The 26,002-nt window shown below is 48.3% G+C and overlaps 1 protein-coding gene across 1 annotated transcript in view; it reads left to right on the top strand.

The window, feature by feature from the left end:
- Eipr1 (EARP complex and GARP complex interacting protein 1) overlaps positions 1–26,002 on the top strand; it is a 114,236-nt gene that overhangs the window by 4,211 nt on the left and 84,023 nt on the right. Inside the window, exons 2-3 of the mRNA XM_027937777.2 lie at positions 4,948–5,031; positions 14,699–14,831. Of these exons, the coding sequence (XP_027793578.1) occupies positions 4,948–5,031; positions 14,699–14,831 (217 nt within the window). The remainder of the gene's footprint in view (positions 1–4,947; positions 5,032–14,698; positions 14,832–26,002) is intronic.

Below are 26,002 nucleotides of genomic sequence, written 5' to 3'. Positions count from 1 at the left end.
GCTGGGCATCAAACCCAGGACCTTGTGCAAGCCAGGTAAGTGTTCTACTGTGGGGCTGTACCTCTGCTCTGCTGCTGTTCTTTTGAACTGCATCAGTTAGGTGCTAAGTACATTTGTCATTCCCTCCCTTCCTCTTACTGACTCGCCCTGGTGGTTTGGGAGCAGCATCTGGAGAGGGCTGTTTCTGGAGGAGGACTGCTTATTGAAGATGAGTGTGAAACTGACTCTGTCCTGTCTCTTTGGATTAAAGCCGAAGCCCCTTGCCACCATGCCCCATTTAGGGTAGTGTTAAACTGTCAGGACCAGGGCTCTTGGTGGGAAAATTTGGATGAAGAATTATAACTAGGTATAATTCGCTACCTGTCCTAGTGATACTGTTTACTTGCTTAATCTGGTAAGCAACTGGATACAATGTTGAATTTCCCAAGGGACTTTTGTACACTTGGTAGTTCTTCTACTGTATATGGGCCTCCCCCAACTCGCCCTAGTGTTTCCGAGGACTGTTCCTGCTGTGATTCTGACTGCTCAGTACTTCTAGTCCTCTTACTGGTGTCAGCACAGAACTATGACTATCAAGTACCCCTGCTCTGTCTTCATGGGAGCCGGGGAGACATGTGGAGCATGTGGTGACCTGTGCTCGCGCACCAGGTGCGTCCTCTGCATGGCCAGTTACTGCTTCACCATGAAGAAGGGGAACAGTTCCGAAGGTTGGAGTCTGACTTCTTTTTCCTCTTCAGTAGTTTTGTACCAGGGATTAAGTCACTTCACCTCTCTGGCCCTCAGTTTCCTTACCTACTGAGTAGTGACATTAGCCCTGTCTTCTGTCTACTTCATTGAATTATGAGGACAATGCACAACAACATGTGGAAAGTTTTGTCACCTATTACGCTTTAAGAATTGTTCTTATTAGAATAGGACCATTGGAATACCCGTAAAACAGTTATTATGACCAGACTCATTAAGTTAATCAGAGAAACAGAATTATAGACACCTGTCACCAGAATGACTGGAATTATATTACTTTTGTGATTTTACCTAATAATGTACAAGAAAGATCTTAAAGTTTTATGGGATTTCACTGACTTTAAGATATACCTTGATTTGTTTATAAGAATGATTTCTGTCTTTTGTTTCTTTAAAACTGTCTTTCCTTGTATGAGATCAAATGAGATGGATCTAACTTTGAAGCTTTTCTAAAATTGGCAGCGTGCTCCCTCTGAAACAGACCTATTGGACCCCTCCCTGCCCGTGCTGCCCTGGCTGTTTTCAGGGTGTCTGGTTCTGGCGGTCTCAGCTGCTTTGACTGAAGAGGCAAATGCCTGGTTCTCTCCCACTTGCCCAGCTCCTGAATTCCTGAGTCACCCTCCTATTTTGGATTGGCCACTGATATCTTTTACTTATTTTTGGTTTTCTTCAATTGTAAAACAACAAAGACATTTAACCCTGCCTGCTAAGGTCAAGCCTTGGGGTATAACTTGCATTGTGGTCTGGAAAGGGCTTGGATACTCAATCATGCATAGTCTGTCTTGGTGTTATCCAGTCTCTCTCTCCTTAGGGCAGGGGTTCTGCCTCCTGCCTCTGGTGCATCTCCCTGCACCCACCTCCACTGGGGCTGCACATGCAATCAGCTTCCTCACTGACTCGTAGCCTGGAAAAGTCTTAATGTAAAATAATCATTCCCTTTCAGCTGGGTCCTCTCCTGGGTCTTAGATTTGGGAACATTTAGACTTGTATCATCTGGTGGCAGCGTGTTCCTGCATATGAAGATCTCCGTGCTCTTGATTGTGTGGAACTGTCCCATCTTTTCTCCACTGACCTGGGCTTCAGCCCTCTGAGCAGCCTTCCTCGGCAGGTGACTTCCTCTGCCTCATCAGAGCCAACTTTCTTTAAGCCAGGTGTTCAAATCAGAGTTCGAAGGCTCCTAAGTGTTGCTGATATTATATCACCAATTGTTTTGCATATGTATGTGCATTGTTGCATGGCAGAGGTCTTTAGATTCACAATAAATTCATCAGTTTCCCGAAGAGATTTAATGCTCAAAAAACTGTCCATCCAAGTCTGTGGAAGAGGGAGCACTGGAATTGCCCGTGGGTGCAAGGGCCTTTGGAAAGGTTGTAGGGACATTTCCAGGTGTCCAGTAGCACACAGTTTCCTTGGTCTTATTGAAATGTGGTTCAGTAGTTGAAGTTTTTGTGCTGCTGTCTTTTTTGGGAAGGGCAGAAATATATATAATATGCTGTGTTTTGTAAGAATTGTTCATGAGATTGTTGTCTTGGAATTCTTTGCAGTAGATACCCAGATCTCATGGTTTTGTTTTAGTTATAGAAATCAAGTCAAGACCAGACAGATTAAATGATCAGGACAACTGTTAAATTATTTGTTCTACTGATTTTGAAAGGAAAAATTCATAGAAATCAGCTGTGACAGATGAGGAAGGAGAACATTGTGTGTTTTCTAGCTCCACGTGAGAAAAGAAGACATGGACTGAGTGGGTGGCACCTTCAGTGAAGTGGGTGAGGCAGGATAATTCCACTGCTGCCTTAACAAACTAACTCAAATTTAGTGGCTTAAATTAGCATAATTTTACAGTTTTGTGGCTCTGTAGGTCAGAAGCCCAGCTGGGCTAAGCCAAGGCATCAGGGGTCTCCCTCACTTGGGGAGGTGTGGGGAGAGTCTGCCTCTTCCTGCTCGTAGGAGCCACCCAGCATTCCTCGCAGCTCTTCCTCCTGCCTTCCAGAGCCAGCAAGGGCTGCGCAAGTCCTGCTGCTGCCTTCCGTTCTGTCCTGTGTCGCGACTATAGCCAGAAGATTTTCTGATTTCAAGAAGTCACATGATTCAGTGCTGTAGCATAATATCCCACTCTCGGGGTCCTTGGCTTATTCAGCCTGCATAGTCCCTTTGCCACATGTTAACATATTCACAGGTTCTGGGGATTAGATGTGCATGTTTTAAGCATAGTGTTAGGGTGCTCATGAGAGGCAGCAGAACATGAGCTCTAGGGACTTGTCATGGGTCATTTGGGAGTTCGATTTGAGCTTATGAGCCTGAAGTCCTGTCAGAGCTCTAACACCCAGTATATGGCCTTTCCCTGTCAAGCCTCAGATAGTTCACCTGATATCCTTAATGTTTTTATTTATTTATTTATTTTTTAGTTGTAGATGGACACAATTTCTGTATGTATTTTTGTGTGGTGCTGAGGATCGAAGCCAGTGCCTTGCATGTGTGAAGCAAGCACTCGACCGCTGAGCTGTAGCACAAGCCTCAGATATCCTTAATTTTGTCTTGTAATTACTGAATGTAGTAAGCACAGTTGTGTAATTTATTATGTTAACTTTTCTTGGCTGTGACAAGTACCTAAGAAAGTCATGGCTTCAGTGCTGGTCCACTGGCTCTATTGTTGCTGGGCATGAGATGAGGCAGAACATCATGGCAGAGCGGGTAGTAGAGCCAAACTGCTCACCTCATGACAGTGGTGAAGAAGAAAGAGTGCACGAGCAGAAGGGGTTGGGGACAAGAAATACCCTTGTAGCCCGTGACCTGCTTCCTCCAGCTGGGCCTGTCTCCTGAGCTCCCCCCACCCCATCCTGCTGTGTCTCTAAGTGCATTAATCCATGATGACGTTAAAGCCCTCAGGATCCCATTGCTTCCTAGAAGCTCCACTTGGAGGACCAAGCTTTCAACACTTGACTCTTGAAGTCTAAATCTAATACCTAACACTGATGCTGTCCTATGCTGCTTAGATCTTAATTCCAGGAAATCCAGCGGTTTGTGAAAATGTTGGCAGCTGATATCTCTCAGTTGGGCATTGCTGCAGGATTTGCGGTTGGCTGGACAGAGCCATATTGCCTAAGGTCACACCCCCAGGGACAGCCTGCATCCAGTGACTGATGGAGGTGGGTAGGTGGTGCAGGTACAGAGATGTAGCCATCTTGCCTGAACTGCACCGGCCCAGGCCTCCAATGCAGACATGAGGCAGTTCACCTCCCGCTCCGCCCAGTGCTACCTCTTCACCCTCATGTGGAGTGACTCCCAAGAACATTCTCCAGAAATTCCTGTACACATGTCTTGGCACTTTGGAGCTTGTGTTTCCGGGAAGCTGATCACCTGAATCCTCTGCAGGCTGTTTTCTGTTGTTTCTTTTGTCCATAAGGTTTTGTCTTACTGTCTCTGCTCTTTTTGATTGTTCGACTTTGTATATGATGAGTTTCAGAAACTCTGGATGTCATCTTCCTGCAGAGGACTCACTAAAGAAGTAGCAGGCGGCTTCTTAGCCTATGGGCACTGGCCTGCTCAGTCACCTCAATCAAATCAAGGGTCGAAACAATTTGGAGCTTTAATCGGTGCTGTTCCAATTTTAGTTCCCTTTGCTCCTAAGCTCTAGCCTATGGGGTGAATGCTTTACCTGCCCCTTCTCCGTGGTGGGCTCTGCGTCTTGTGTCCTAAGCCCTGGGGGTCTGTCATGGCTGTACTCACCATCAGCCTCTTAGCTGCAGTTTTCAGTTGACAGGTGCCGCTAGGTGGGTTAGCCAGGTGTTGGTCTTCCTCTAGGCTTCCTTCTCCTGGTTCTCTGAGGCCCCAAGACAGATTCAGGGGGTCTCATTTAGTTTTCCTTGTTGTTCTCTGCAGGGAAATTGGTTTAAACCACCTATGCTGCTATTGCTAGAAGCCATTTTCTGCTGTATTGTTGACGTATAATTTGCTTAACCAATCTATTACTGTTGAAATAAAGGTTTTATTAAAAGCATTAGCTATGCTGTGTAAATAGTGCATGTCTTTATTGCTTAGTTGTGTGCCCACTTACAGTTCTTTCACATGCAGATTTGAAGTGGAACTGTTAGTATGTGGCTGCTCCAGACACTGCTGATTTACCCTTCATCAGCAGTGGGGGAGATGAACCGTCTCCAGCCTGACTTCATAAATGTGTGTGCATTTCCTTCCCTCCTGCAGGCACGTGCGCTGACACCTCAGACTGCAGAAGCAGATGCCATTCGGTTTTTGGTTGGGACGCAGTCACTTAAATATGATAATCAGGTAACTATTTTTGAAATGTATACATGTTAATTACTGAGATTTTTCTAAGATTTATAACCATTTTGCTCTTCATTTTCCAGCAACATGTGAGAAAAAAATGTCACACAAACAAAATAAACTTGTATCAGACTTGAACATGTTTTAAGATGACGGCTGAACCCAGCTAGGTACGGAGATTGAGTGCAGCGATTTGAACTTGCTGTGCTGGTAGTACTTCCATAGCTTGGTTTTTGTGGCTGCACAGGTTTTTACCTTATAAGTGATTGAGAAGCAGTCTGGGGGCTTGTGCTCTGGGGGTGACCTCTCAGATTGCTCCCAGCACTTTGTATTGCTGAGTTTGTCCCAGTCCCTCTGCAGCACAGGGTTCCAGACTGTCACGCCTGTTGGCCACCTGTTGGCTCATAGGATGTAGCAGACACTCGGGAGGTCTGGATTCATCCTGTGCCGTGACTCTAACCCTGGGACCTGAACAAATCGATTCGGCTTGCTGGGATGGAGGCCAAGCGTCTCCTGTGCCCTTCACAGAAGGACCATGAGTACTGTGAACAGGTTTGCTTTCCTTGGCCCGGGGGTGGTGTCCACAGGCCACGTTAAAACGCACAGAGCCTCTCTTCTGTCCCACAGGAGAAATGTGTCAAAATAGCTCATGAAGAACGTTCCTGCTGCGTAGGTCACATTGAGATCGTCACATCCCATGTTGATAAGGGATTTAAAATCAGCATTTTGACTACAACACCAATTTGTTGATATTTATCTAGATACAGCTTTGTATATAAATATTTCTTTTACTCAAGCTGTAATTTCTGTATCCACAACCTAGGAAAAGCTTTGTGCACCAAGAATATTAATTCACTGGTACTTAACAATTGTAAAAATAGAATATCAAAATGTGAAAATGCTGGGCGGGCACTGGGGAGTTTCCATCTGTGGAGGTGGACTTCCACGGGTCCCCAGGCTGCTCGCAGTGCACCAGTACTCACTGTGCTCAGTGAAGTTACAGACTCCGAGGAAGCATCACAACTTGGGATCTTAGGATCATAACACACTGCGACTAACTGTGGTGTAGAAGAGCAAAGTTCAAAATCGAATCTTTGCTTGTAATGAAGGCTGGAAGGAAATAGGTCAGAAAGGGCTAAAATTAGTGCTGTGGTATCTCCAGGTGGTGGGAGATGGGGATGCTGTAAATGTTTTCCTTACTAATATGGTTTTCTGAATGTGTCTGTGAGAGAGAGTCTGTGTGTGTGTGTGTGTGTGTGTGTGACAGTGTGTGTGTGACTGAGAGTGTGAGTGTGTGTGTGAGAGTGTGTGTGAGAGTGTGAGAGAGTGTGTGACAGTGTGTGTGTGTTGAGTGTGTGTGAGAGTGTGTGTGTGACTGTGTGTGAGAGAGAGTGAGTGTGTGTGTGAGAGGGAGTATGTGTGTGAAAGGGAGTATGTGTGTGTGTGAGAGAGAGAGTGTGTGAGAGGGAGTGTGCTTGAGGGAGAGAAAGAGTGTGTGTGTGTGTGTGTGTGTGACTTTTCCTGTGGAAAAAGATGTAGCTGAGGTTCCTTTATGAGTGTGCGAGTGGCTGCTGGTGGCCACCCCAGAGGGAAGCCAGCGGCCAGTGCATCGATCTCACTTAGGCAGGGGGTCAGAGCCATGCCTACGGCTGGGTGAAGACCTGGCCGGGCGGAATGTCCTGTCGCGAGGCCGTAGCAGGCGCTGGGCCCTCCCTCCTGCTCTCCTGTCACTGGGGACTGCCTGGGTGGAGCTCGCTGCAGGAAGGTGGAGTGGACCGTGCCTCCCCGTCTTGTCCACAGCCTCCAGGTGCCCTCTTCTTATTACTTGCTTTTTAATTCTGCCTGATTCTGAGACTCTACCATAGTACAGCTTAGTTCTCTAAATCTTCTGAGAACAAGGGAGAACTTACTGTTTTTATTAGTGTGAGATGCTTTCTTAAAAAAAAAGAGAGCTGGCAAATGCACAGATGAAAAACAAAATGAAGGGCAGAGAGTGGCCTTGAGAGGCAGCCATGCCGCCGTGGCTGCCCTGGTGCTGCTGCCTGGGTGTACCCGGTGAGGGTGTTACGAAAGAATTGGCCCAAGAAACAGTGCGTTTGTCTCTTGGAAGCCTTTCTGAACAAGGCAAGATCCAGTTAGTTTAAAGAAGCTTTAACATTTTTCCTCTCTTTCCTCCTAGTTGACAAATTCTGATATCACTCAGGTTAGTTTCCCAGTAGTTGCTTAAGAGTAAACAGTGTCTTGTTACGCACCTTCCATTCACACCCCACACATGTACTTTTAACGCTTTCGTTAACTGTAATCTATGCTTAGTGAAGATGTACACAGCAGTGGTTCTCAATCCCAGAGATTTAGGGGAGGCTGGAGCTGCTCCCCAGCCTGTGGTGAGCAATGGGCCTGTTCTCTGCGCTCCTGGCCTGGCTGTCTTGGTCACATCGTGCTGCAGTAGGGGTGATGCTCTTGTCTAGGGCTGAAAGAAGTGGAGAGCTAGTGTTTTCCTAGGGTCTCAGAACTCACGGGCTCTCTTCTCTCTGAGCAGTGCTGTTGTGGTCTCTGGGGGGACAGCCAGCTCCCTCAGGCAGTTCCCAGCACTGCTGTCTTCAGTGTGGTTTCTGGAGTACAAGGTGTGCATTCTTGGGCCTGGTGAAACAAGCCTTTTAATCAGAAAAATTTATCCTTCTTAAAATAGTCTTATATAGAAATCCAACTTTCCCATGGTAAGAGAAGCATATGTTGAGCTTAAGTTTGGGGTACCTAGTGTGTAAGTGTTGAGTGGTCTTTTCCACCCTCCGTCATAGGAATTGCTTGGTGCTTCACAGAGCCCCCACAGTAACGTCTTCTCTGTCCTGCTAATTCCTGATGACACAGCTAATCCAGGCTGTGGCCTCTGGCTACAGCCACAGTTTTCTTCATGGTAGAATGGGGGGACCGAGTGATAGCTCTCTTTCTCCGGTTGTCTTTTGAAGGTGACTCCAAACCATAACAGGAGAGGGACATTTCCTAGTGCTGCCTGTGCCTTCTGCTTGGGGGAAGGTGTGTGCCATCTTTGAGACGCCTGTTCGCTCAGGCATCCTTTTGGCCACTGCTTGTACTGCACATGGGCAGAGCTCTTGAGTTCCTCTTTTTATGTGCTGGGTACATACAAATGAACAGACACACGTCAGGTAGGGTCCGATATGTGTCCTGAGTTGTGTGTTCAGCGAAGTGCTGCGCTGGACGTGCAGTGTCTCAGTGGGCTGTGAATGAGGTGTGTGCGTGTTGCAGGAGACCAGGAGGTGGAGATGGGCGAGGGTTCTAGATCTGAAGTTTGTTATTTGCTTCTGCAGTAGACTTTTCTCCAGAATTTTCCTTCCATATTGGTAACCTCCTATTTCTTATATAGATGGGACACTAGTCTTAATCCTCCTTCTGAGGACAGCAGGAGTGCCAGATGGCCAAGAGGTCTGCAATGTGGGCTCTCACAGCCTCAGTGACTTGTCCTGGTCAGTGGAGGAGCTGCTGAAGCCAAGGGGCGGCAGGCCACTCCTTCCTTTCCCAGGGTAACTTTTGTCCCTAGTTTTACGGCCATAGCTGTGTTGTTGTGTGTTGTGTTTGGATTAATGATAGTGTGTTTCTGAGTCCCCTCTGCCTGGGTTTCCTCTCCTATCCCCCTCGGAATCTCTCTCTGCTTGGGAAAAATCCAGAGTCCTGGCCCCACTCCCGCTTAACCTCAGCTTCTCTACTCTTCTACTTTGTGCCTTCCTCCTTCCCTTCCTCCTCCTCTGCTCCTCCCCCCCCTCCTCTCTTCCTTTCAGCTCCTTGTTGCTCTGGGCAGTTGGAGTATCCGATAGCCTGGGTTCCAGCTGGGCTGCCCAGAGCCCAGGCCATGCTGCCAGCAACCCCGTCCTCCGTTCTGCATCTTATTTTCTTCAATAAGGGCTTCCTCTGTAGGGCTCTCTTGTTTCTGAGTGCCCCCAGGCGATCTCTGTACTTGGGGACTCTTTTATAGGTTCCCTCCACCTCCCAGCTCAGCTAGTCAGGGATATGACATCTGGTGTGACCCTTGTCCTCTTCTGAGGATGGCTGAGCCCACAGGTCTGGTGACTTCCCACAGTGGTTGAGCTCAGCTGATTATTGACTCCTGAGTGAAATTTGGAACTTCCCGTCCCGGATTTCCTTGTGTCGTTGTCTCTCCTCACGTAGCTTGTGTGTGACCTCTCACGTGAGGCCTTTCCAGCTCCCTTGGCCCAGTTCCCCAGCCTGAAGTCATGTCTTTGTTGCATGGCCCTTGTCTGTCAGTGTGGACACCTGCCTCCACTGGGGCCTCATGCTGTTGGGTTCCAGTGGTTGCCTTCTGTGTTCACCATCCTGACCCAACGGAGTTTTCCAGGACCAAGAGCTGTTTATCGCTGTGTCTCCTTTTTCTTTGTGGACCCAGGCCTTGGGCACGCTAGGCGAGTGACCTGCCACTGAGTGGCCCCAGCCTGTTTTATGTTAAGACATGGCCTGGCCAAACACCCCCGATGCTGGGATCACCAGCAGACGCTGAACAGGCTGTCGGGGTGGCTGCACATGCTTCCGACTCATCATTCCTAATGTAGTAAATGCACTCCTTTTCACCAGGAAATCTTGGGATGTCCTGTGATGCCTTCTCAGTGACATTTGTTACATTTTCAAACATACAAATCAGACTTTTTTTCTGCCTAAAGTTATAGCGTCTAGGAATCATGCCTGGCCATCCAGTTCCATAGTTTTACTGTGGTAAATTCCTCTGTGTTGTAAGTCTGACTCTCAAGGAACATTGGGTCAACACCTGTTGCCAGTTGTCCCCACTAGAGTCACAAGGAGCAAAGGCCTAGAACCACCTATGGATGTTCCCGCTGCCTTGGGGGCTCCTGAGTTGCAGACTTTGGCTCTGGGGGTGGTGGTTTGTATTGTGTCTATGCTACAAAACAGGCGGGGCGGGGAGTCCTGTCTCTGCTCCTGATTGGAAAACCCACCAGAAGAGCAGGTGGCTTCAGTGGCAGGATTTCCCAGCAGCCTTTCGGGGTTTCCTTAGCACCTGCTCTAGAGCTGTGTCGTGGTTTTCGCTTGGCTCCTGAGCCTGAAGTGGGCTATGTGCACAGCTGCAGCCTTGGGCCATACTTGGCTTCCTTGCTTCTGTGAGTTGCCTCCTCTTTGCTGTCCAAGAATTTGGCTCTCACCCACCATGTCATTAGGCTCCCATAATTTTTTTTAAGTGCAGAATCATGCTTAGGTCTTTCTGAGTTTCAGATTTATATCTAAAAGTGTGGTAGTAAACAGCCCATAGTGTCCAATGACTTGGCCACCTTCTAGCTGTATCCCTAGTTCTTGGCCACAAATGGCAGGGGAGACTGCATTTTATCTATTGTTCTCAGGACTGTCACTAGGCCCAGGAGGTCTTGGAATGTGAGGACTTTTCTTTAGCCCTTGGCTGCCAAGCATACTTTGGGCTTCCTGGGCAGGGGCTATTAAAATGACCTGGGGCCTAAGACTCAAGGAAGAGTATTGATACGGATAGGCAAGCGGTAGTCATAGATTGGGCTTAACAAACCTCTGGAAGGGTGTGGCCTATTTAATCATGATTTAGTTTCTTATTTAAATACATAGCTAAAATACTAGTACTCATTTTCAGTTAGAACAAAGGGATCTAGAAGTCTAGTACCTTAAATTTGCAAATGCAGAAACAAGAGCCCAGAAAGCTTTAGTGAGTTGGCCAAGGGTAGCAAGCTAGGAAGTGGCAGAATCCAAGCTTGAACCCAGGTTTCCTGATATATTTATGCTGAAGCAAAGCAGATTTCAGGAAGAACTATGTTGTCAGGGTCATTGGCTTCAGCTGGGAATAAGGGAAACTATGAACATGGTTTGCTGTTTGCAGAGGTAGCCCCCAGTGTGCTGAGTGTCATCTGTGGCCTTATGGCTCACACTGGGCTTTAAACATTTTAATATTGGTGATCAAAATATGCAAGTGGGATCTTTGTTTTCAGTGACTAATGTTTTTTTGAAAGTCAGCTGTGCTGTGAAGAATTCCTTCCTGACCTGGGTGGCAGTGCTGATCCCATTCTTCTGCCCTCATTCCATTCGGAGCTTGTTCCACGTGTGACTCATTTTGTAACTGGCCTAAAGCTGCCTGTGTTTATTCAACTTCCTGTGAGCTGGGTGCAGGCATGGTACAGGCCCAGTGCTGTTGAGAGTAGAGTTGAGCGCTCTTCCCTGCGGGCGCCAGGGCGCCACACTCAGGTGGAGGGAGGCGCCTGAGGCCAGAAGTGTGGGCTTCAGAGTGCTGGGGGCTCCCCTGACCCTGGTTCCGGTTGTCTGAGTGGGCCGAGGCACCTTCATGCTTTGAGTCTCAGTTTCTTCTCCTTCACGTCGTGGTTAGTAAGGATTTTACTGGGCTGCTTTGGATAAGAGGAGCTGCCAAAGGTAAAGCACTTACGGTAGTCCTGGGCATTGCAGACATCAGCCATTATTGTTGCTCTTGCTTTTGGCAGTTGATGGATGCCTCACTTTCCTTTTGAACATAGCCCTGTTGAAGCAGTTCATGACAATGTGTTTGGACTCTGAATTTCTAGAAGAGGAAGACAGGTGGAAAAACCTTCAGGCATGTCAGGCTAGAAGTGCAGGTTGCATGCTTGAGGGCTTCAGGGAGGGGATCTAAAGGAAGATGGTGCACCAACCAGTGGAGCCTGATGGACAGTATCTGCTTGGGGTCCTTGTAGGCAAGAACACAGCTCTGTGGGGAGGCCAGGCCTGCGGGCAGGTGGGCCAGGGGCTTGTGACAGCGAGGGTTGGTGCCTCAGATTTGCAGGATGCTGTGCTGTGGCGGGTGGACGGAGCCAGCCAGCAGAAGTGCTAGTGCCTGCCTGTCAGTGCCCTGCGCTGTAGTGCCTGTAAGAGATGTGGCAAAATGGTACATTTAAGTGCATTCTTTCTTTCAGTGTTAATGGATTTCCGATAAGTAGTAAATGTGTCAAACACTGAAAGAAAAAATTCCCTAACAACATGAAAGCTATTTCTGATTTTGTATATTACCTTTTATTTCGTGTTCACATGTGGTAGTTGCATAATTGCCAGCCATTTTATATCTGCTTTTAAAACTGAGCACTCTTACAACATTTTTGGTAATTATAATCATAATAGTTAAAGTCACATAATATTTCATAGTATATATTTCTGGCTTATTTGTGGTGGCAGAGTTGAAGAAATCAAATTATTGTTTCAATTTCAACATTTGTGTAGTTCTTATGTATATATTGTAGTAAACCTCCTAAAAGAATTATCCATATTACAACATGTACCAATTTTACAATCGTCTTCCCAGTTAAGTTGGTTAATAAAATAAACATCCATCGGTATCAGAGTTGCCATGTTTTAATTCTTTGTGTGCTGGGAGGAGCCCAGGGCTGAGGGCATGCTGGGCAGCCTCTGCCCCTCAGCTGTCTGGCCCCTTGGGTTCTGTCTTGCAGTTTTCCTGTCATTCGCTACAGTGAGGAGCGGGCGTTCCTCCTGCGTCGGCCATGTATGGATCCCTGGCTTCTGTCTGTGGGTGTGACTTACGCTTGTGCTGCTTATGTGCACATGCATCCGCGCCATACCACTACCCCATCTCTGACACCCGCACACGTGTGTGACTGCCACCTGGCCGTCCCTAGTCCCAGCTGCCCTGCCATGGGAGCCACTGGCCTTCCCTTGAACATCATGGAAGGGCTCGCATGTCTGCTGTATCTGCTGCTTCTGTCACCATTTCCTCTCCATCACCTAGGTGCCCTGTTCTATGAAAGTGCCAGTCCTCTTGTTGGTGGACATCTGGGTGTCACACATTGTTGCTATCATGAGTCAATCTGCTGCGGACATTCTTGCCCTTTATTGGCATTTGTTGGGCATGTGCCCAGTGTCAGTGAATTGCTGGGTCCTAGGACGTGTATGTGCTTGGCCTCAGTAAGCACTGCCACATGTTCGTAGTAATAGCACTTGACTGCTTGGTAAGGGATGGCTGTCAACACCTAGCAGTCCACAGAGAAGAAAGGTACTTCCAGAGGAAACTGCAGTGGCTGCTGCCCCAGTTCTTGGATGTGCAGTTGTAATGTAGACACAGTTTCTGCCAGGAATGTCTCCAACCTGCTGGGAAGTCTTGCTGGGTCTGAGGGCAGGAGGCATGGTCTGCTGGTGACTTTAAAGATAACAGTGGTGATGGCTCATCCCCGGCAGAGAGAAGGGGAAGGCACCTGTGTGTACCGGGCTCCTACTGGGCACCGCTGCGTTCTCAGTAAACCTGAGCAGCTACTGCGGCCTTGCCTTCGTGATGTGGAGAATGGCATCCTGTGGCTCTACTCTGGGTGCCCAGTGCTGGCTTGTCCACTGTGCACATGGGGAATGGCACCATGTGGCTCTGAAGGCTGCTGCTGAATTTGAGCTCTGTCTACACTGACGGTGCAGAGTGCTCTTGCAGGAAGCCGGATTGTTCTCATGTTGGTGTGCTGCGTAGAGGAAGCAATCCACAGTGACACTGAGTCTGAACAGCGTGGACATGCTCTTGGGCATCATGGAAACTCTGTTTTGATTGCTAAAGTAATGCATATTAATCACGCAAAAATAATAAAGGTATCGATAAAGCACAAACAGGTGAAGGAAGACACCTGTGATCCCGCCATCCTGAGACAACCAGTTCCTCTGGTTGTAAACAAAAAATGGTTGTAGTGCTGTTCCTTTCTGTGTTCCCTTCTCCTTAAACGTGTCATGGACTTTTTTCCTTAGCCCTGAAATGCTCTGGAACATACTGAATGGCTCCCTGTAGTGTGTTGCAGTCCTGCCCGACATGTTATTGGACAGTCCCTGCTGTTGGACACTTGGGTGACTCTGTCCTGTCCATGGCAATAATCAGTGCCATGGTGCACATTCTTGGATATAAATCTTTGTGAAGATCCATGATTATTTTCCTAGTATAAGTTTATATTAAAAAGAATTATTTCCTTGTTGACTTAATATTGATAAGAGATTGAATATAAAAATCATTTCAGTTCCTCTAAAATTCATTCAGAAAAGTATGAGCATATTTAACCTTTTTGTTTAGTGACCTAAATTTAGCACTTTGTAATTAATATTTATATTGTCATAAATGCTGACAGCTATTGGTCTCGATTTTAGGAAGAAGCTAAAACTGTGCTAAAATACAATCTTTCCCACACTTTCCCACTCAAATCACTTCTGAGGTGGATCAAGTTCTGCTCACCAGAGCGGCCAAGCATGGTCCACCCGACTCCACTGTGCAGCAGGACCCAAGGTCACTCTCAGATCTCAAGGGGCAGCAGCCCCCGCCAGCTCCTTCTCTTCCCTGCAGGCACACAGCGGTCTGAGAGGCTTTTGCTGCCTTGAACAGCAAGGACAGCTGCCAGCCGCAGCCTAATCTCAGAGCCCTGGGGTTGTGTGAAGGCTGGAGAGGACCAGAGGGTAGTTCTGTAGCTTGGAATTGTGAAAATACTCTATGGGGACTTATTACCTTGTCATTAAAGAGGAGTGCAGAAAGAATTAAATTACAGACATGTGTTGTTAGTATAATGTGAATTAAAGGTGTGTTGGTGAAGTGATTTGGTGACTTTTTGGTAATCATGTTTAATTAAAATGCTGAGGAAAGTGTTTGAGATCCTGATGTGTCCTTTTCTTGTATTTGTAGATCCACATCATAGATTTTGATGATGAGAATAACATTATAAATAAAAATGTCCTCCTGCATCAAGCGGGTGAAATCTGGCACATTAGTGCCAGCCCTGCAGATAAAGGTGTGCTGGCAACCTGCTACAGTAAAAGTAAGTATGGCTTTTGCTAGACACTTGTGCATACCAGCTGGATGTATCCCCTAACATTGATTTTTATATTGCTAATGGATTGGTGTGTGGTTTACAAGCCTTGACCGCCAATAACCAGAGCAGCTGTGATAGTGCGGGTAGGTGTTTGTGGAAGTTATAACTCTGAGATCCTCAGGGTCCAAACTGGGATCACAGTGTTCAGGAGCATTGTACCCCCACATCAGGAGAGCACCGTGCCGGAGGCTCCTGAGGGGGACACAGGTGTCCTGACACAGCCATACCACTCCAGAGGACAGCAGGAATTTGCCCCCTTTCCACCGCTCTACGTGCATGGTGATGAGCAGAGCCCAGGACTGCCTTCCAGGCCTTTTTGATAGCAGCTGTGCCAGCCAGCACAGGTGAGTCCTGTGTCCTTGCACCCAAGCAGACTGCCTCCATCAGCCTCCGGCTCTCCAGGCTCTAGGACTCACATGTTCATCTTTGTCAAATGTCTGAGACTGAATGGGCCCTACATCTTCCTTAATTCTCGTTCTGTTGCAGTCAGTGACTACTTTCTAAATTCTGGCTTCCTATTAGCCCTTTTTCTGCTTTGTAAGCCCTGTAGACTCCGTTCAAGCTGAGACCCGTCTGTCCTGGCTCAATTTGTGCATGCAGGGAGTGTTGGGCAGATGCAGATTGTCACAGCTGATTCTCCAGGGCTCACTACTGCCCTGGATCCTTCTGAGCCACTGCCTATTCATAGGTGGGGAGAGTCGTTCCTGAGCCTGGCTGTGGGAGGTTGTGTGCACAACCAACTCTTGGAACTTTCCCTTTGTGGATAAAAGTCAAACAGCTTTATGTTTTCTTCTCGGTAATTTCATAAGAAAGATGCACTGCTGTGAAGCAAAGGGAGGGATGTTTCCAGGGTGGATAGTGTCCCGACAGTGCTGCGCAGACTGACTGGCACGTGGTAGCAACTGCTGGTGGGACACAGGGGTGATGGTGCCAAGTGATGGGAGGGGGCCCTGCACATGCCAGTGAAAGGGGAGCCTTGGGTCTTCATTTCATCTGTGTCCGAAAGAGCGTATTGCTACGAGGCATTGAGGCGGGAGAGCTTCACCCGCGCGGCCTCTGCCTTTGCAGCTGCCAGGACTTGAACTTGCCCCCTCCTCAGTTTATCTCTAGTTCAAAATGTGCTTTCAGTGGATCTTAACCCTCCTTATGGGTCTTGCTCCCCATGTCCAGGTTCTTTTCTCACACAACGCTCTCTTACAGTTCATGGAAAGAGGCCTACGCTTCAGATGAACTTTTTAAAAAGCATTTACTTTGCTGCTTCAATTTTTTTAAAAAATATTTTTCCAAATTGGAGTGAGTGGATATGTGTGTTTGTGTGTGTGTGGTGTGCTTATACTATCATGGGTGTTACAGTTTAGATGTAAGGTGTCCCCCAAAAGTTCACATGTGAGGGACAGTGCAAGATTTGGAGGAGAAATGTTGGGTCACAGCCTTAACTGGGCCAGTGAATCAAACCCTGATGGGGTTAGCTGGGTGGCGACTGGAGGCCTGTGGGATGTGGCTAGAGGAAGTGACTCACTGGAGAGTGGTTACGGGGTATATAGTTGTGTCTGGCAAGTGGAGATTTGTCTCTGCTTACTGGTCTCCATGCCATCCTTTTGTGGACTCAGACCTCTGACATCTGAGCTCTCAGATGACCTTTGTCTCCTCTATAATTGTGCTGGTCAGGTCCTTTTAGTCGCAGCAGGGAAAAACCTGACTAAAACAGTGGGTGACAAGTGCCTGCCTCTGCTCACACTGTCCTGTCGGTGTGCATGTGTCTGCCTGCCCGCCTGCCTGTGGGCTGTGATCTCTTGCTTATACTGTCCTTGCTGACACCCACGTGGGGGTGGCCTCATGGTCAGCAGAGGGCACCAGCAGCTTGGCTCTGTATCCTCCTCTCCTCTGACCCTCCACAGGGTCCCTTCCTGTGTGTCAGTGTCCCCGTCCTGCCTGGTGCTCAGTCACCACAGGCCATTCCTACAGCTTTCCCCCCTCCTTCTCTTGGTGTTTCTGTATTCTCACAGATGTTAAGGCGGATGCTTACAGGACAGCATTTTGCAGAGCTGGACTGACTCTTTGTGTTTGGCTGTGGCGATGCATCTTAGGGTGTCCACTGGAGACTTCTGTGGGCTTTCATAGAGAAATTACTGCCCAAGCCAGAACACAGGAATTCACCGAGGGGACATTGGAGCCAGGGGAACTGAATCACCTGAGAGGTTAGAGCCTCATCAGCAATGTGGGGATCTGACTGGCACCCAGGGTGATTGGAGCCTGGTGGGTAGTCCTGGAGACTAGGACCCAGGGCGGTTGTAGCCTGGTGGGCCATTCTGGAGGCAGCAGCACCCAGGATGGGTGGAGCCAGGTGGGCCATCCTGGGGATTGACAGGCACCCGATTTGATCATCAGTGGTGCCATGTGTGATCTTCAGGCATTAACCTCAGTGCCCCCGGGTGGAAGTGGTCCTTACAGAGGCCATGTTTAGACTTAGAGGTCTGAGTCCAAGGAATCGAAGCCAACACATGAACCCTGCATGGCTTCCTTCATCAGTTTGAGCCTCTGGCTCCCGCACATCTGACTTCTCGCTGCTTTCCCTCCTGTTCAAATGTTGCAAGCTCTTCTTTACCCTTAGAATCATAGGAGGTATTTCTATGTAGCTCAGTGGCAGAGTACTTGCCTATCATGCCTGAGGCCCTGGGTTCATTTCCCACTGCAGGAGGACAAAAAAGGAAAAAGAGATACAGGCGCTTTATGTGTAGAATGTAAAAAAGGAGTCGAATATATGGAGATGGAGAATAGACAGCGGTGATAATGGGGGTGGCGAGTTGAAGTCAGAGGATAATCAGTGGCAAATGTCTAGAGATCTGCTGTTGGATGGGAGGATTTGGTAATACTGTATCATTCAGGATTTTTGCTCAATGAGTAGATAACATTTGTGCCTGCAACACATTAAATAATGGGAACTACATGAAATGATGTTAATTTGTTTCACTGTAGCAACCATTGACATCCCGGAGCCACATATATATGTATGTCTTAAGTAAGGGTGATAAAACTCATATGAGTAAAAAAAGGTGGTGCAGCCATCATCTCCTCCTGAATGCCCGCCCCTCTCTGCTAGCCACAGATGGGGGCTCCTTGTTGCTGTCTTATTGCTACTGTGTGGTACTTTCTGCCAGTGTGTGTATCTTCATGTGTAATGTCCAAGGTCCTCTGTTTCTTCCTATCCACGGATACCTCCAGGGGGCTGGACTAGTGTCATCTCTCCTTGTGCCTCAGGGCCTTGGTCATGGAGGTCCTATGGTTTAGGCCTCTCCTTTGGAAGTCTCCTTCAGCCAGGGCAGTGCCCTCTGTCTCCGCATCGCAGCCCACCTTGGATGATACTTCACATGCTGCAAAAGAGCTACTCGGAAATAGTTACAGATCAAATTGCTACTTTAAACAATGTTGTAATAATTATCCTGTGAGATTTAAGAAAATACAGAGAGTCATTCTTGGGAACAAGGATGTTGAGGCACACTGTGTGAACCGGGAGGAAGAAAGGAGAGAAAATGAGGCTGCACAGCTGGGTTCATCTCTGTCTGAGCCCCAAGGGAAGAGGACATCCTGAAATGAGGTGACACAGGTGTCCTGAAACACTCCAAACTTTTCTTTATCTGGCTTTCCCCGTTACATGCCAGATGCATTTAATGATTTCCACATCTCAAGGTATTTTGCCAAAATGAGCTGAAAAACTTAACAAGAGAAACCAAATATACAACAGTCTGGTTATTTCCCCAAACTTCTGTCATTTCCTCAACTAGTCCCTGGGGCCTGAGGAAGGGAGTCCAGGAAGTGGCTGGGGGAGTGGGGGGCGGTTGGAAAACCTGGATTCTGCTGTTCCCTCTGCTCTTTACTGACTCTGTACCTGGGCCAGATGAGTAGCTTGGTTTCCATCTGCAGAGTTGGTACAAACACCCTTACTAATAAGGAAGTAATGAGGACCATGCAGGCTATTTTGAACACTTTGTCCTTGTGTTGGTGCACTGTGGAGGGACAGGCGCTGAGCATCAGTCCTGATGAGGTGTAGGGTGTCTCAAGGATACTGCATACCCGTTGAACGCATCTGTATTCAGGAGAGGTTAGAAGTGAGCAGCCAGGCCCCCGAGCCAGGGAGCACCGTAGGAGCCGCAGTGTGTGGGCTCAGAGCTCAGAAGAAGCATTGCCAGCTCCAGGTCACCCGTGTTCACCTCTGTCTATGCTGGCTCCTGCGAAGGTGGGAGGAGCTCCTGAGCTGGGGCACAGAGCCCTCAGGGCACTGATAGTGCCACCAGCCAGTGAGGAGGTGGGCTGCAACCACAGGCTAGACGTGGAGTATCTTGCTATGGTGTCATTTTTGTTTGATTTTAAGTAATGAAAGCATTACTCAAAGCCCAAAATGCATGTAGATATGTTACCAAGAAGAGCCCAGAATCCACAGGAATCTTGTGAGTAAAACACAAATCTCACCGAGGATCCCTTCACATCCTGCACTCAGATCCTGCTGTGTGGACTCTTACAGCTCATGGGGAGGAGGCACTTTCTCTTTCCTTTCCCCTGGTTGGCTGCAGCAGAATGGGACAGCAGGTCTTTCTCCGGGAGCTTCAAGCGCTAGCAGCAAGGTTTGTGATGAAAAGGCCTTTACCTTCCTTGTTTCCTTGCAAAGGCGGAGGACCAGTGCTGACTGTGCACTCCACCCTCCCTCTTGGTCAGCCTCTCCAAATCGGGGACAGTGGGTGAACCAGGGTGATGGCCGGGCTGTTCTCGGCAGCCTGACCCTTGCAGTAGCCTGACATAGCAGCCTCTGTCAGTTTTCTCTGCTGGTACGGTTGGTTCATGTTTCCTTGGGAAGCAGAGGAGGGCTGTTGGGATGTGTTGAGGGAGTACTGCTTATGGTGGCAGAGGAGACCCCGGATGGGCCATTTGCATCTGGACTGGAGACTGGGACCGAATTCCTGAGCACTGTTCTCTGGGCCACCCAAAGGGGGTGGCCCTTGTGGTTGGCTCCTTCCTTCTAGGGCCTGGGAGGTGCTCCTCTTTCATCCATTGCACCTCCTAGAAGGCAGGAAGCTCTTAAACGAAGGAGCCTCCCATGTTGGCCTGATGAAGGCAGGTTCCTGGCACTTGAAACAGTGCTAGAGCAGGAGCAGGAGGCCATCAGAAGTCTGCCCTGTTGCCTGCACCTTCTGAGTGGACTTGTGTACCTGAGAACAGGGGCCCAGATGTCTGCACCATACCGTCTCTAGGTGGGACTCCCTTGTCTACCGGAGGCAGGGTTGTTCTAATGGAGGTCATTTCAGGTCCAGGGGGACACAGAAGGAGCTGGCTCTAGAATCTAGGAGTGGTTATAGACTGCTTCATAGACAAATAGTGCCTGGAGCAGTGTGGGGGTGGTCAGCTCTCGGTGTTGCAGTGTGTGAGCGAGTGAACAGCCAACAGTGAGTGGGCCAGGGCATCTGGCAACTGGACCTGTGTATGGAGCAGAAGGTCTACTCTGAGTTTATAATCCAGAAAAGAAGTCTTAAATGGGCAGGCAGCTGTGAGGATGTTGGGTCTGGGTGTGGCTGTGCGCTGAAGAACCTCAGCCTGATGACAGGGTCCAAGGAAGAACCTTTGGAACATGCAGAAAGACTCCGCATCCACTCTAGTACGTTCTCTCCATCCTGGCTGCTGCTGCTGAAGGAGGTGGCAGAACTAGAGCAGGTCTCAGGACCAGCTGCTGGGATTCCTGCGCACCTCAGGCACTTGCTGCATCTCCCTCTCAGATGGTAGTGATCTGTTCTAGAGGCAGCAAACCATAAGGGTCAGGGCCTGGGCAGAGGGCTGGACACTGCACCTGGCTCCATGTCTGCATATGTAACCTCTGCCAGGTTTTGAGGTGGGTTGCTTTCTGTCTGTGAGCTTTGATTCCCATAAAATGGGAAGGGTTATGTCTGCCTTGAGTACTTTAGAGTTCTTGGATCACAGGAAGCCCATCACATGTGGTGCTTTGAGTGAACTTTGAATGAACTAATGGTGTGTGTGTTATAGTTCTATTTTGTGATTTCTTAATTCATTTTAATCGATGTCCGTGGGTGTTGTGCCTGACTCCCTCCCGTCAGCGTGCTGCTCCCTGTTGACAGGCCTCAGAACCGTCTGCGCCACACGCAGTTCCTCACACAGGTTGAGTCACTAGACCCAGCAAAACGAAGAGGCAGATCTGTCCTAAGCCCAGTTCTTCAGGGGAGAAGCCATTTGAGGGGAGGTGACTTGCCCTGGTGTGCTAGAGGGAGGCCCCTTTAGACCTGTGCCGCCATAGAGAATGCCCCAGCATTGAGTCCCGCCACTCGTGGTCCCCAAGCCCCACACGTGGCACCTGCTCCATTGGAATTGACTCTGAGCTTCTTGCTCTGAAGGAGGCTGTTGAGGGGAGCCTGTTTCAGAGGCCTCAGGCCGTGCCCGGGCTCCTCAGATAGTGGCTGACAAATGTTGCCTCAAGTTGGCCATGCAGCCCACTCCAAGTGCCAACAGGTGAAGGGAGAACTTAAACACCTTTCTGGCCCACCATGTTGGGCCCTGATGGGAAGTTGGGTATCATCCGGGCGAAAGTCATTCTCACCAGGCCATTGGTGCTCCCCTCAGAGCCCCCATCCCAGACTGGGTGGACACTGGTCTGATGGGGCACCATTTCCCTAAAACTTTTTTTTTTTTTTTTAAAGATAGGAGAGAGAGATTTTTTTTTTTTAATATTTATTTTCCAGTTTTCGGTGGACACAACATCTTTATTTTTATGTGGTGCTGAGGATTGAACCCAGTGCCCTGCGCATGCCAGGCGAGCGCGTTACCGCTTGAGCCACATCCCCAGCCCCTCCCTAAAACTTTTAATGACAGGCTTTCTGATGGGCCTCTATGGAGTGCTTGCCATTTCAGAATGAAATTTTACCATATGCATCATTCTGAGAGATTTTATTTATCATTTTCAGAGGTTAGGTTTTCATTAAAACAAAGAAAGAAATGGTGATATAAATGAGCTTATCTGGGAGGGGAGGGGGGATAGTAGAGGATAGGAAAGGTAGCAGAATACAACAGTTACTAATATGGCATTATGTAAAAATGTGGATGTGTAACCGATGTGATTCTGCAATCTGTATTTGGGGTAAAAATGGGAGTTCATAACCCACTTGAATCTAATGTATGAAATATGATATGTCAAGAGCTTTGTAATGTTTTGAACAACCAAGAAAAAAAATATGATTGAAAAAAAAAAAAAAAAAGAAAATAAATAAATGAGCTTATCTGCCAATTTGTGGATCCCCAGAAAGAACCAGAGGTCTTTTGTGGGCTTTTGTGTCTGTGTTTTGATAACACTTGCTGCACCTAGTTTATATGTCTTTATGGCAGCAACGATGACTTGCATTTGAACTAATGAAAATGATTAGAGCCAGATGATCCTGTTCCACCAGCTGCAGAGAGAGGAGAAGCTAACCCTCCGAGGCTCACTGTGTGCCACTGTCCTGAGCCTTTTGATGAGCACTTACTCACTGAGTTCCCGTTTTACTTATGGAGAAACTGAGCACAGTAGGGCTAGGGTACTTTCTCCAAGTACATGTCTGGCAGTAGGGGACCTCTGGTTCCAGGCTGACCTCTTGACTGTGCCTTGCAGCCTCAGGACAGCAGGAGGCCGGTCGATCAGGGGAGGAGCTCTTGACCTCTTCCAGGGCTTGTACCTAGAGCACATCCACAGGCAGTGCTGAATCAGAACTATGGGGTTTAGACTTAGGGCAATTAGGTTTTTATCTCTGTTTTGCTAGAAATGGATACTATAATTTTGACATTTAAAATTTCTAGGTTCCCCTTTTTGTCATCTGTAACTAAGGAAGGTCAATCTTGTATATTACTCAGCTTTTAGTTGCTGTGGCAAAGTACCTGAGGAAAACTATTTCGAGGAGGAAAGGTTTATTTTGGCTCAGGGTTTCAGAGGTTGCTGTCCAAGGTCAGTTGGCTCCATTGCTTTGGACCTGAGGTGAGCAGAAGGGGTGGTAGAGCAAACCATTTGGCAGCCAGGAAGGAGGGGAGCAGAAACCAGGTACAGTTCCCAGCAGCACGGCCCCACAGACTCACTCCTTCCAGCTAGTTCCTGCCTCCCACCGTTTCTCCCACTCCCAGTAGTTCATCAGCTGGAATCCAATGGATTAGTCACTGATGAGGTCAGAGCCCTCATGGGCCAATCACTTCCCAAAGCCCCACTCAGAACACTGTTGAGGGGACCCAGCTTTTAATAGGAGTTTTACTGGGAATGTTCTGGATCCAAGCCATGGCTCTCCAGTTATGACCCGTTTCTGTTTGTTGCTTTGGATATTCTTCATCATCCGCATTTTAAAAAATGTTTTGAGGGTCTCTTGTGATGAAGCATAGCCATGGATGTTCAGGACTGAGAGATGAGGGTCACAGGGCCCGACTGAGATGTGGCCACCAGTGAGCCTGGCCAGTTGGATTGAACATGGTGCCAGGATCCTTGTGCTGGGAATAGTCTGAAATCTGCCAGGCCCAATGCCAGGGTGCTGCAGTAGGCAAAGGGGCACTGTCATACACCCCAGGGAAGAGGCTTCCAGATCCCACCTTGGCCCTTGCAGCACGAAGTGCTGCCCAGAACTGGGTCTTTGGACATCTTTGGCAAGTGAGGATTACAGCTCACTCTGGGGATACAGTGCTGTTAGGTGCTTAGTTTTTAAGAACAGCCAGGGTCTTTGGAGTTGTGAAATAAGGGTCAGGTAATGTGGCCTTGGAGGGTTTACCTCCTAGGAAGGAAGTGTTTGGCTGTGGCTTGGGTACCTCTTGTTGCTGAGCCTGGGATCTTCTCAAGAGGGTCCCTCAGAGAAGCGTTGGAGGAGCTCTCTTGGTTTTAGGCCCCCTTAGTTTTCCAGGATGCTGTATGTTCACCTGTGGAATGAAGGTGCTAGGCTGGGTGGTCCCTGAGATTCCTCTGTGGTGAGATGCCAAGTTCCCCGATGGTAGCAGCAGCTGCACCCATGGGTCATGATACAGCTGCTTCTGTCAGAGCCACAGTTTCCCATTGATCTCAGCACCACATTAGAGGAAAATTGCATTTTCCAATTTAAATGATTGCTTTGTGAAAATAAGCCAAGAGAAGAAGTGGGTTTTCCCAGGAAAAGAATCTCTTAAGGCTCTTCTTTGTGAAACCAGAATTCTGAGATGAAACAACTGAGAGTGCTTTGAAAGAGTGGAGTGTGTGACAGGCAGGAGAACATGAGAGTCCATGGGGACATCGTCAAGGGGTATGCTAATTAAACATGCGCCCAGAGGAGTTTGCTGCCTGCAGCTCCTGTTGTGTATTTCTGAAGCTCGCTGGCTTCCTGTCTCTGGTTAGAGTTTCTTAATATTGTCTGTGCAGACATTCAAGGATTGAATGCAAGATTTCTTTGTTTCAGGGTGCAGGTGCTTAGCTGGGAAAGGTGAGTTAATTTTTCTCAAGATCCCAGGCTAAAAAGTACCACTTGAAAGATGAAAGGAATGGCGCTTAGTGCTGCAGAGCTGTCATTTTGGAGCCTCAAGGATCTCTTCATAGGCCATGGGCTCCCTCCCCACTGTCCTAAGGTTCTGTTGACACTGGCAAGAACCCCTTATGTAAAAGCATTCTGACTGCCACCCTAGTCTTAATTTGCACACTGTATCACATGAAATATGATTTGAAACCAAACACTGTGTTTTCCATTGTAAGTTCAAAACAACCTTGTGTAGCTTAATGATGGGAACACATTCTGAGAACTGTGCCACTGTGTGGACATTATAGCATGTGCTTGCTTACACCAGAGATGCGTCATGGGCAGCCCGGCACCCTGCAGGTGGCGTTGGGATGTCAGTGGAGGAACGTGTGCACACGTGCCAGGATGTGCGTTGCAGGTGGCCCGTTACCTGTGAAGGTCATGGAGTGTGTTGCACCCTCCCTGAGATGCATCTTACAGGAGATGGGACTCTGGTTCTAAAGGCGAGATTTTAAAAGTCTGCACAGGAAGTACACAAACAGTAGCATAGAAATTCCTCACTGTTCCAAGTGTTATGCACTGCACTTCATGTGACGGAGTAGTGGCTGTGTTTACCCCAGTGTCTGCACATGCATGTGAGCAGTGTGTGGTGTGTGACTTCTGATGGCTCATGGGCACTAGGTGTTAGGGACTGTTCCTTCCTTTCTGATCCTAAGGGACCAGCATCACGCCTGCAGTCTGGCCTTGACAGAATCATTACTGGCATGAGTGTATTCTATCTGCTTTGGCTTTTCTGAAAATGAGAAGTAACAGATTGAGTGACCCATCTTTGGAACAGCTGTTTGCTGACCATATTGTCAGTTTGAGGCATGTGCACAGTGGCCTCCTGCAAGCTTGGGGATTGAAGTGTACCATGTGGCAGAATATTTTGAACACCAGGCAATCCTGAGTGCCAGGGATGTACTTGAGCACTGTTGAGTTCATAAGAGTTTGTCTGTGGACGGGGAGGAATGACCCACAAGAGTTCCGATGGCGGGGCTAGGGATATAGCTCAGTTGGCAGAGTGCCTGCCTGGCATGCACGAGACCCTGGGTTCAATTCCCAGCACCAAAAAAAAAAAAAAAGAATTAAAAAGAAAGAGTTCAGATGGCAAGGCACACCTACCTTCTCCTCTCCTTGTGCAGCCCTCTTGTGGCAGTGGAGTGTGGCTCCGGAGCAGAGGGTCAGTCTTGGGCTGGCTTCTTTTCTTGAGTCTGGCTCCTGTTCCTCATGCTCTAGAACAAGCCTCTTTAGATTCCAGTGGCATCATCTCTCCGTCTTCATTGACTTTCTGTAGCACCTCCAGATTAAGTACCAGCTGGGGTATGACCCATGTGCCACGCACTGCTTCTTCCAAATCACCACTGAAGACGTTTAACAAGGCCTGGTCCCCAGTGTGCCTCATTTATTGTCCTTCCTCCAAGTATTCGACCAGTGGGGATGCTTAGACAAAATCCAGACCAAATGAACTTTTCCAGTGATACTGTAAGAAGCACTGTGCCAGCTTCTTCCCACAATGCCTGTGGGTCATGCTGAGCCCTTCCACAGCCTGGCACCATGCTCTCTACCCTTGGCTCTTGCCTCTTCCCATGCACTCTT

Source organism: Marmota flaviventris, chromosome 14 (genome assembly GCF_047511675.1).
Source record: "Marmota flaviventris isolate mMarFla1 chromosome 14, mMarFla1.hap1, whole genome shotgun sequence".
Taxonomy (NCBI): domain Eukaryota; kingdom Metazoa; phylum Chordata; class Mammalia; order Rodentia; family Sciuridae; genus Marmota; species Marmota flaviventris.
This window is presented reverse-complemented; position numbering and strand designations above follow the sequence as displayed.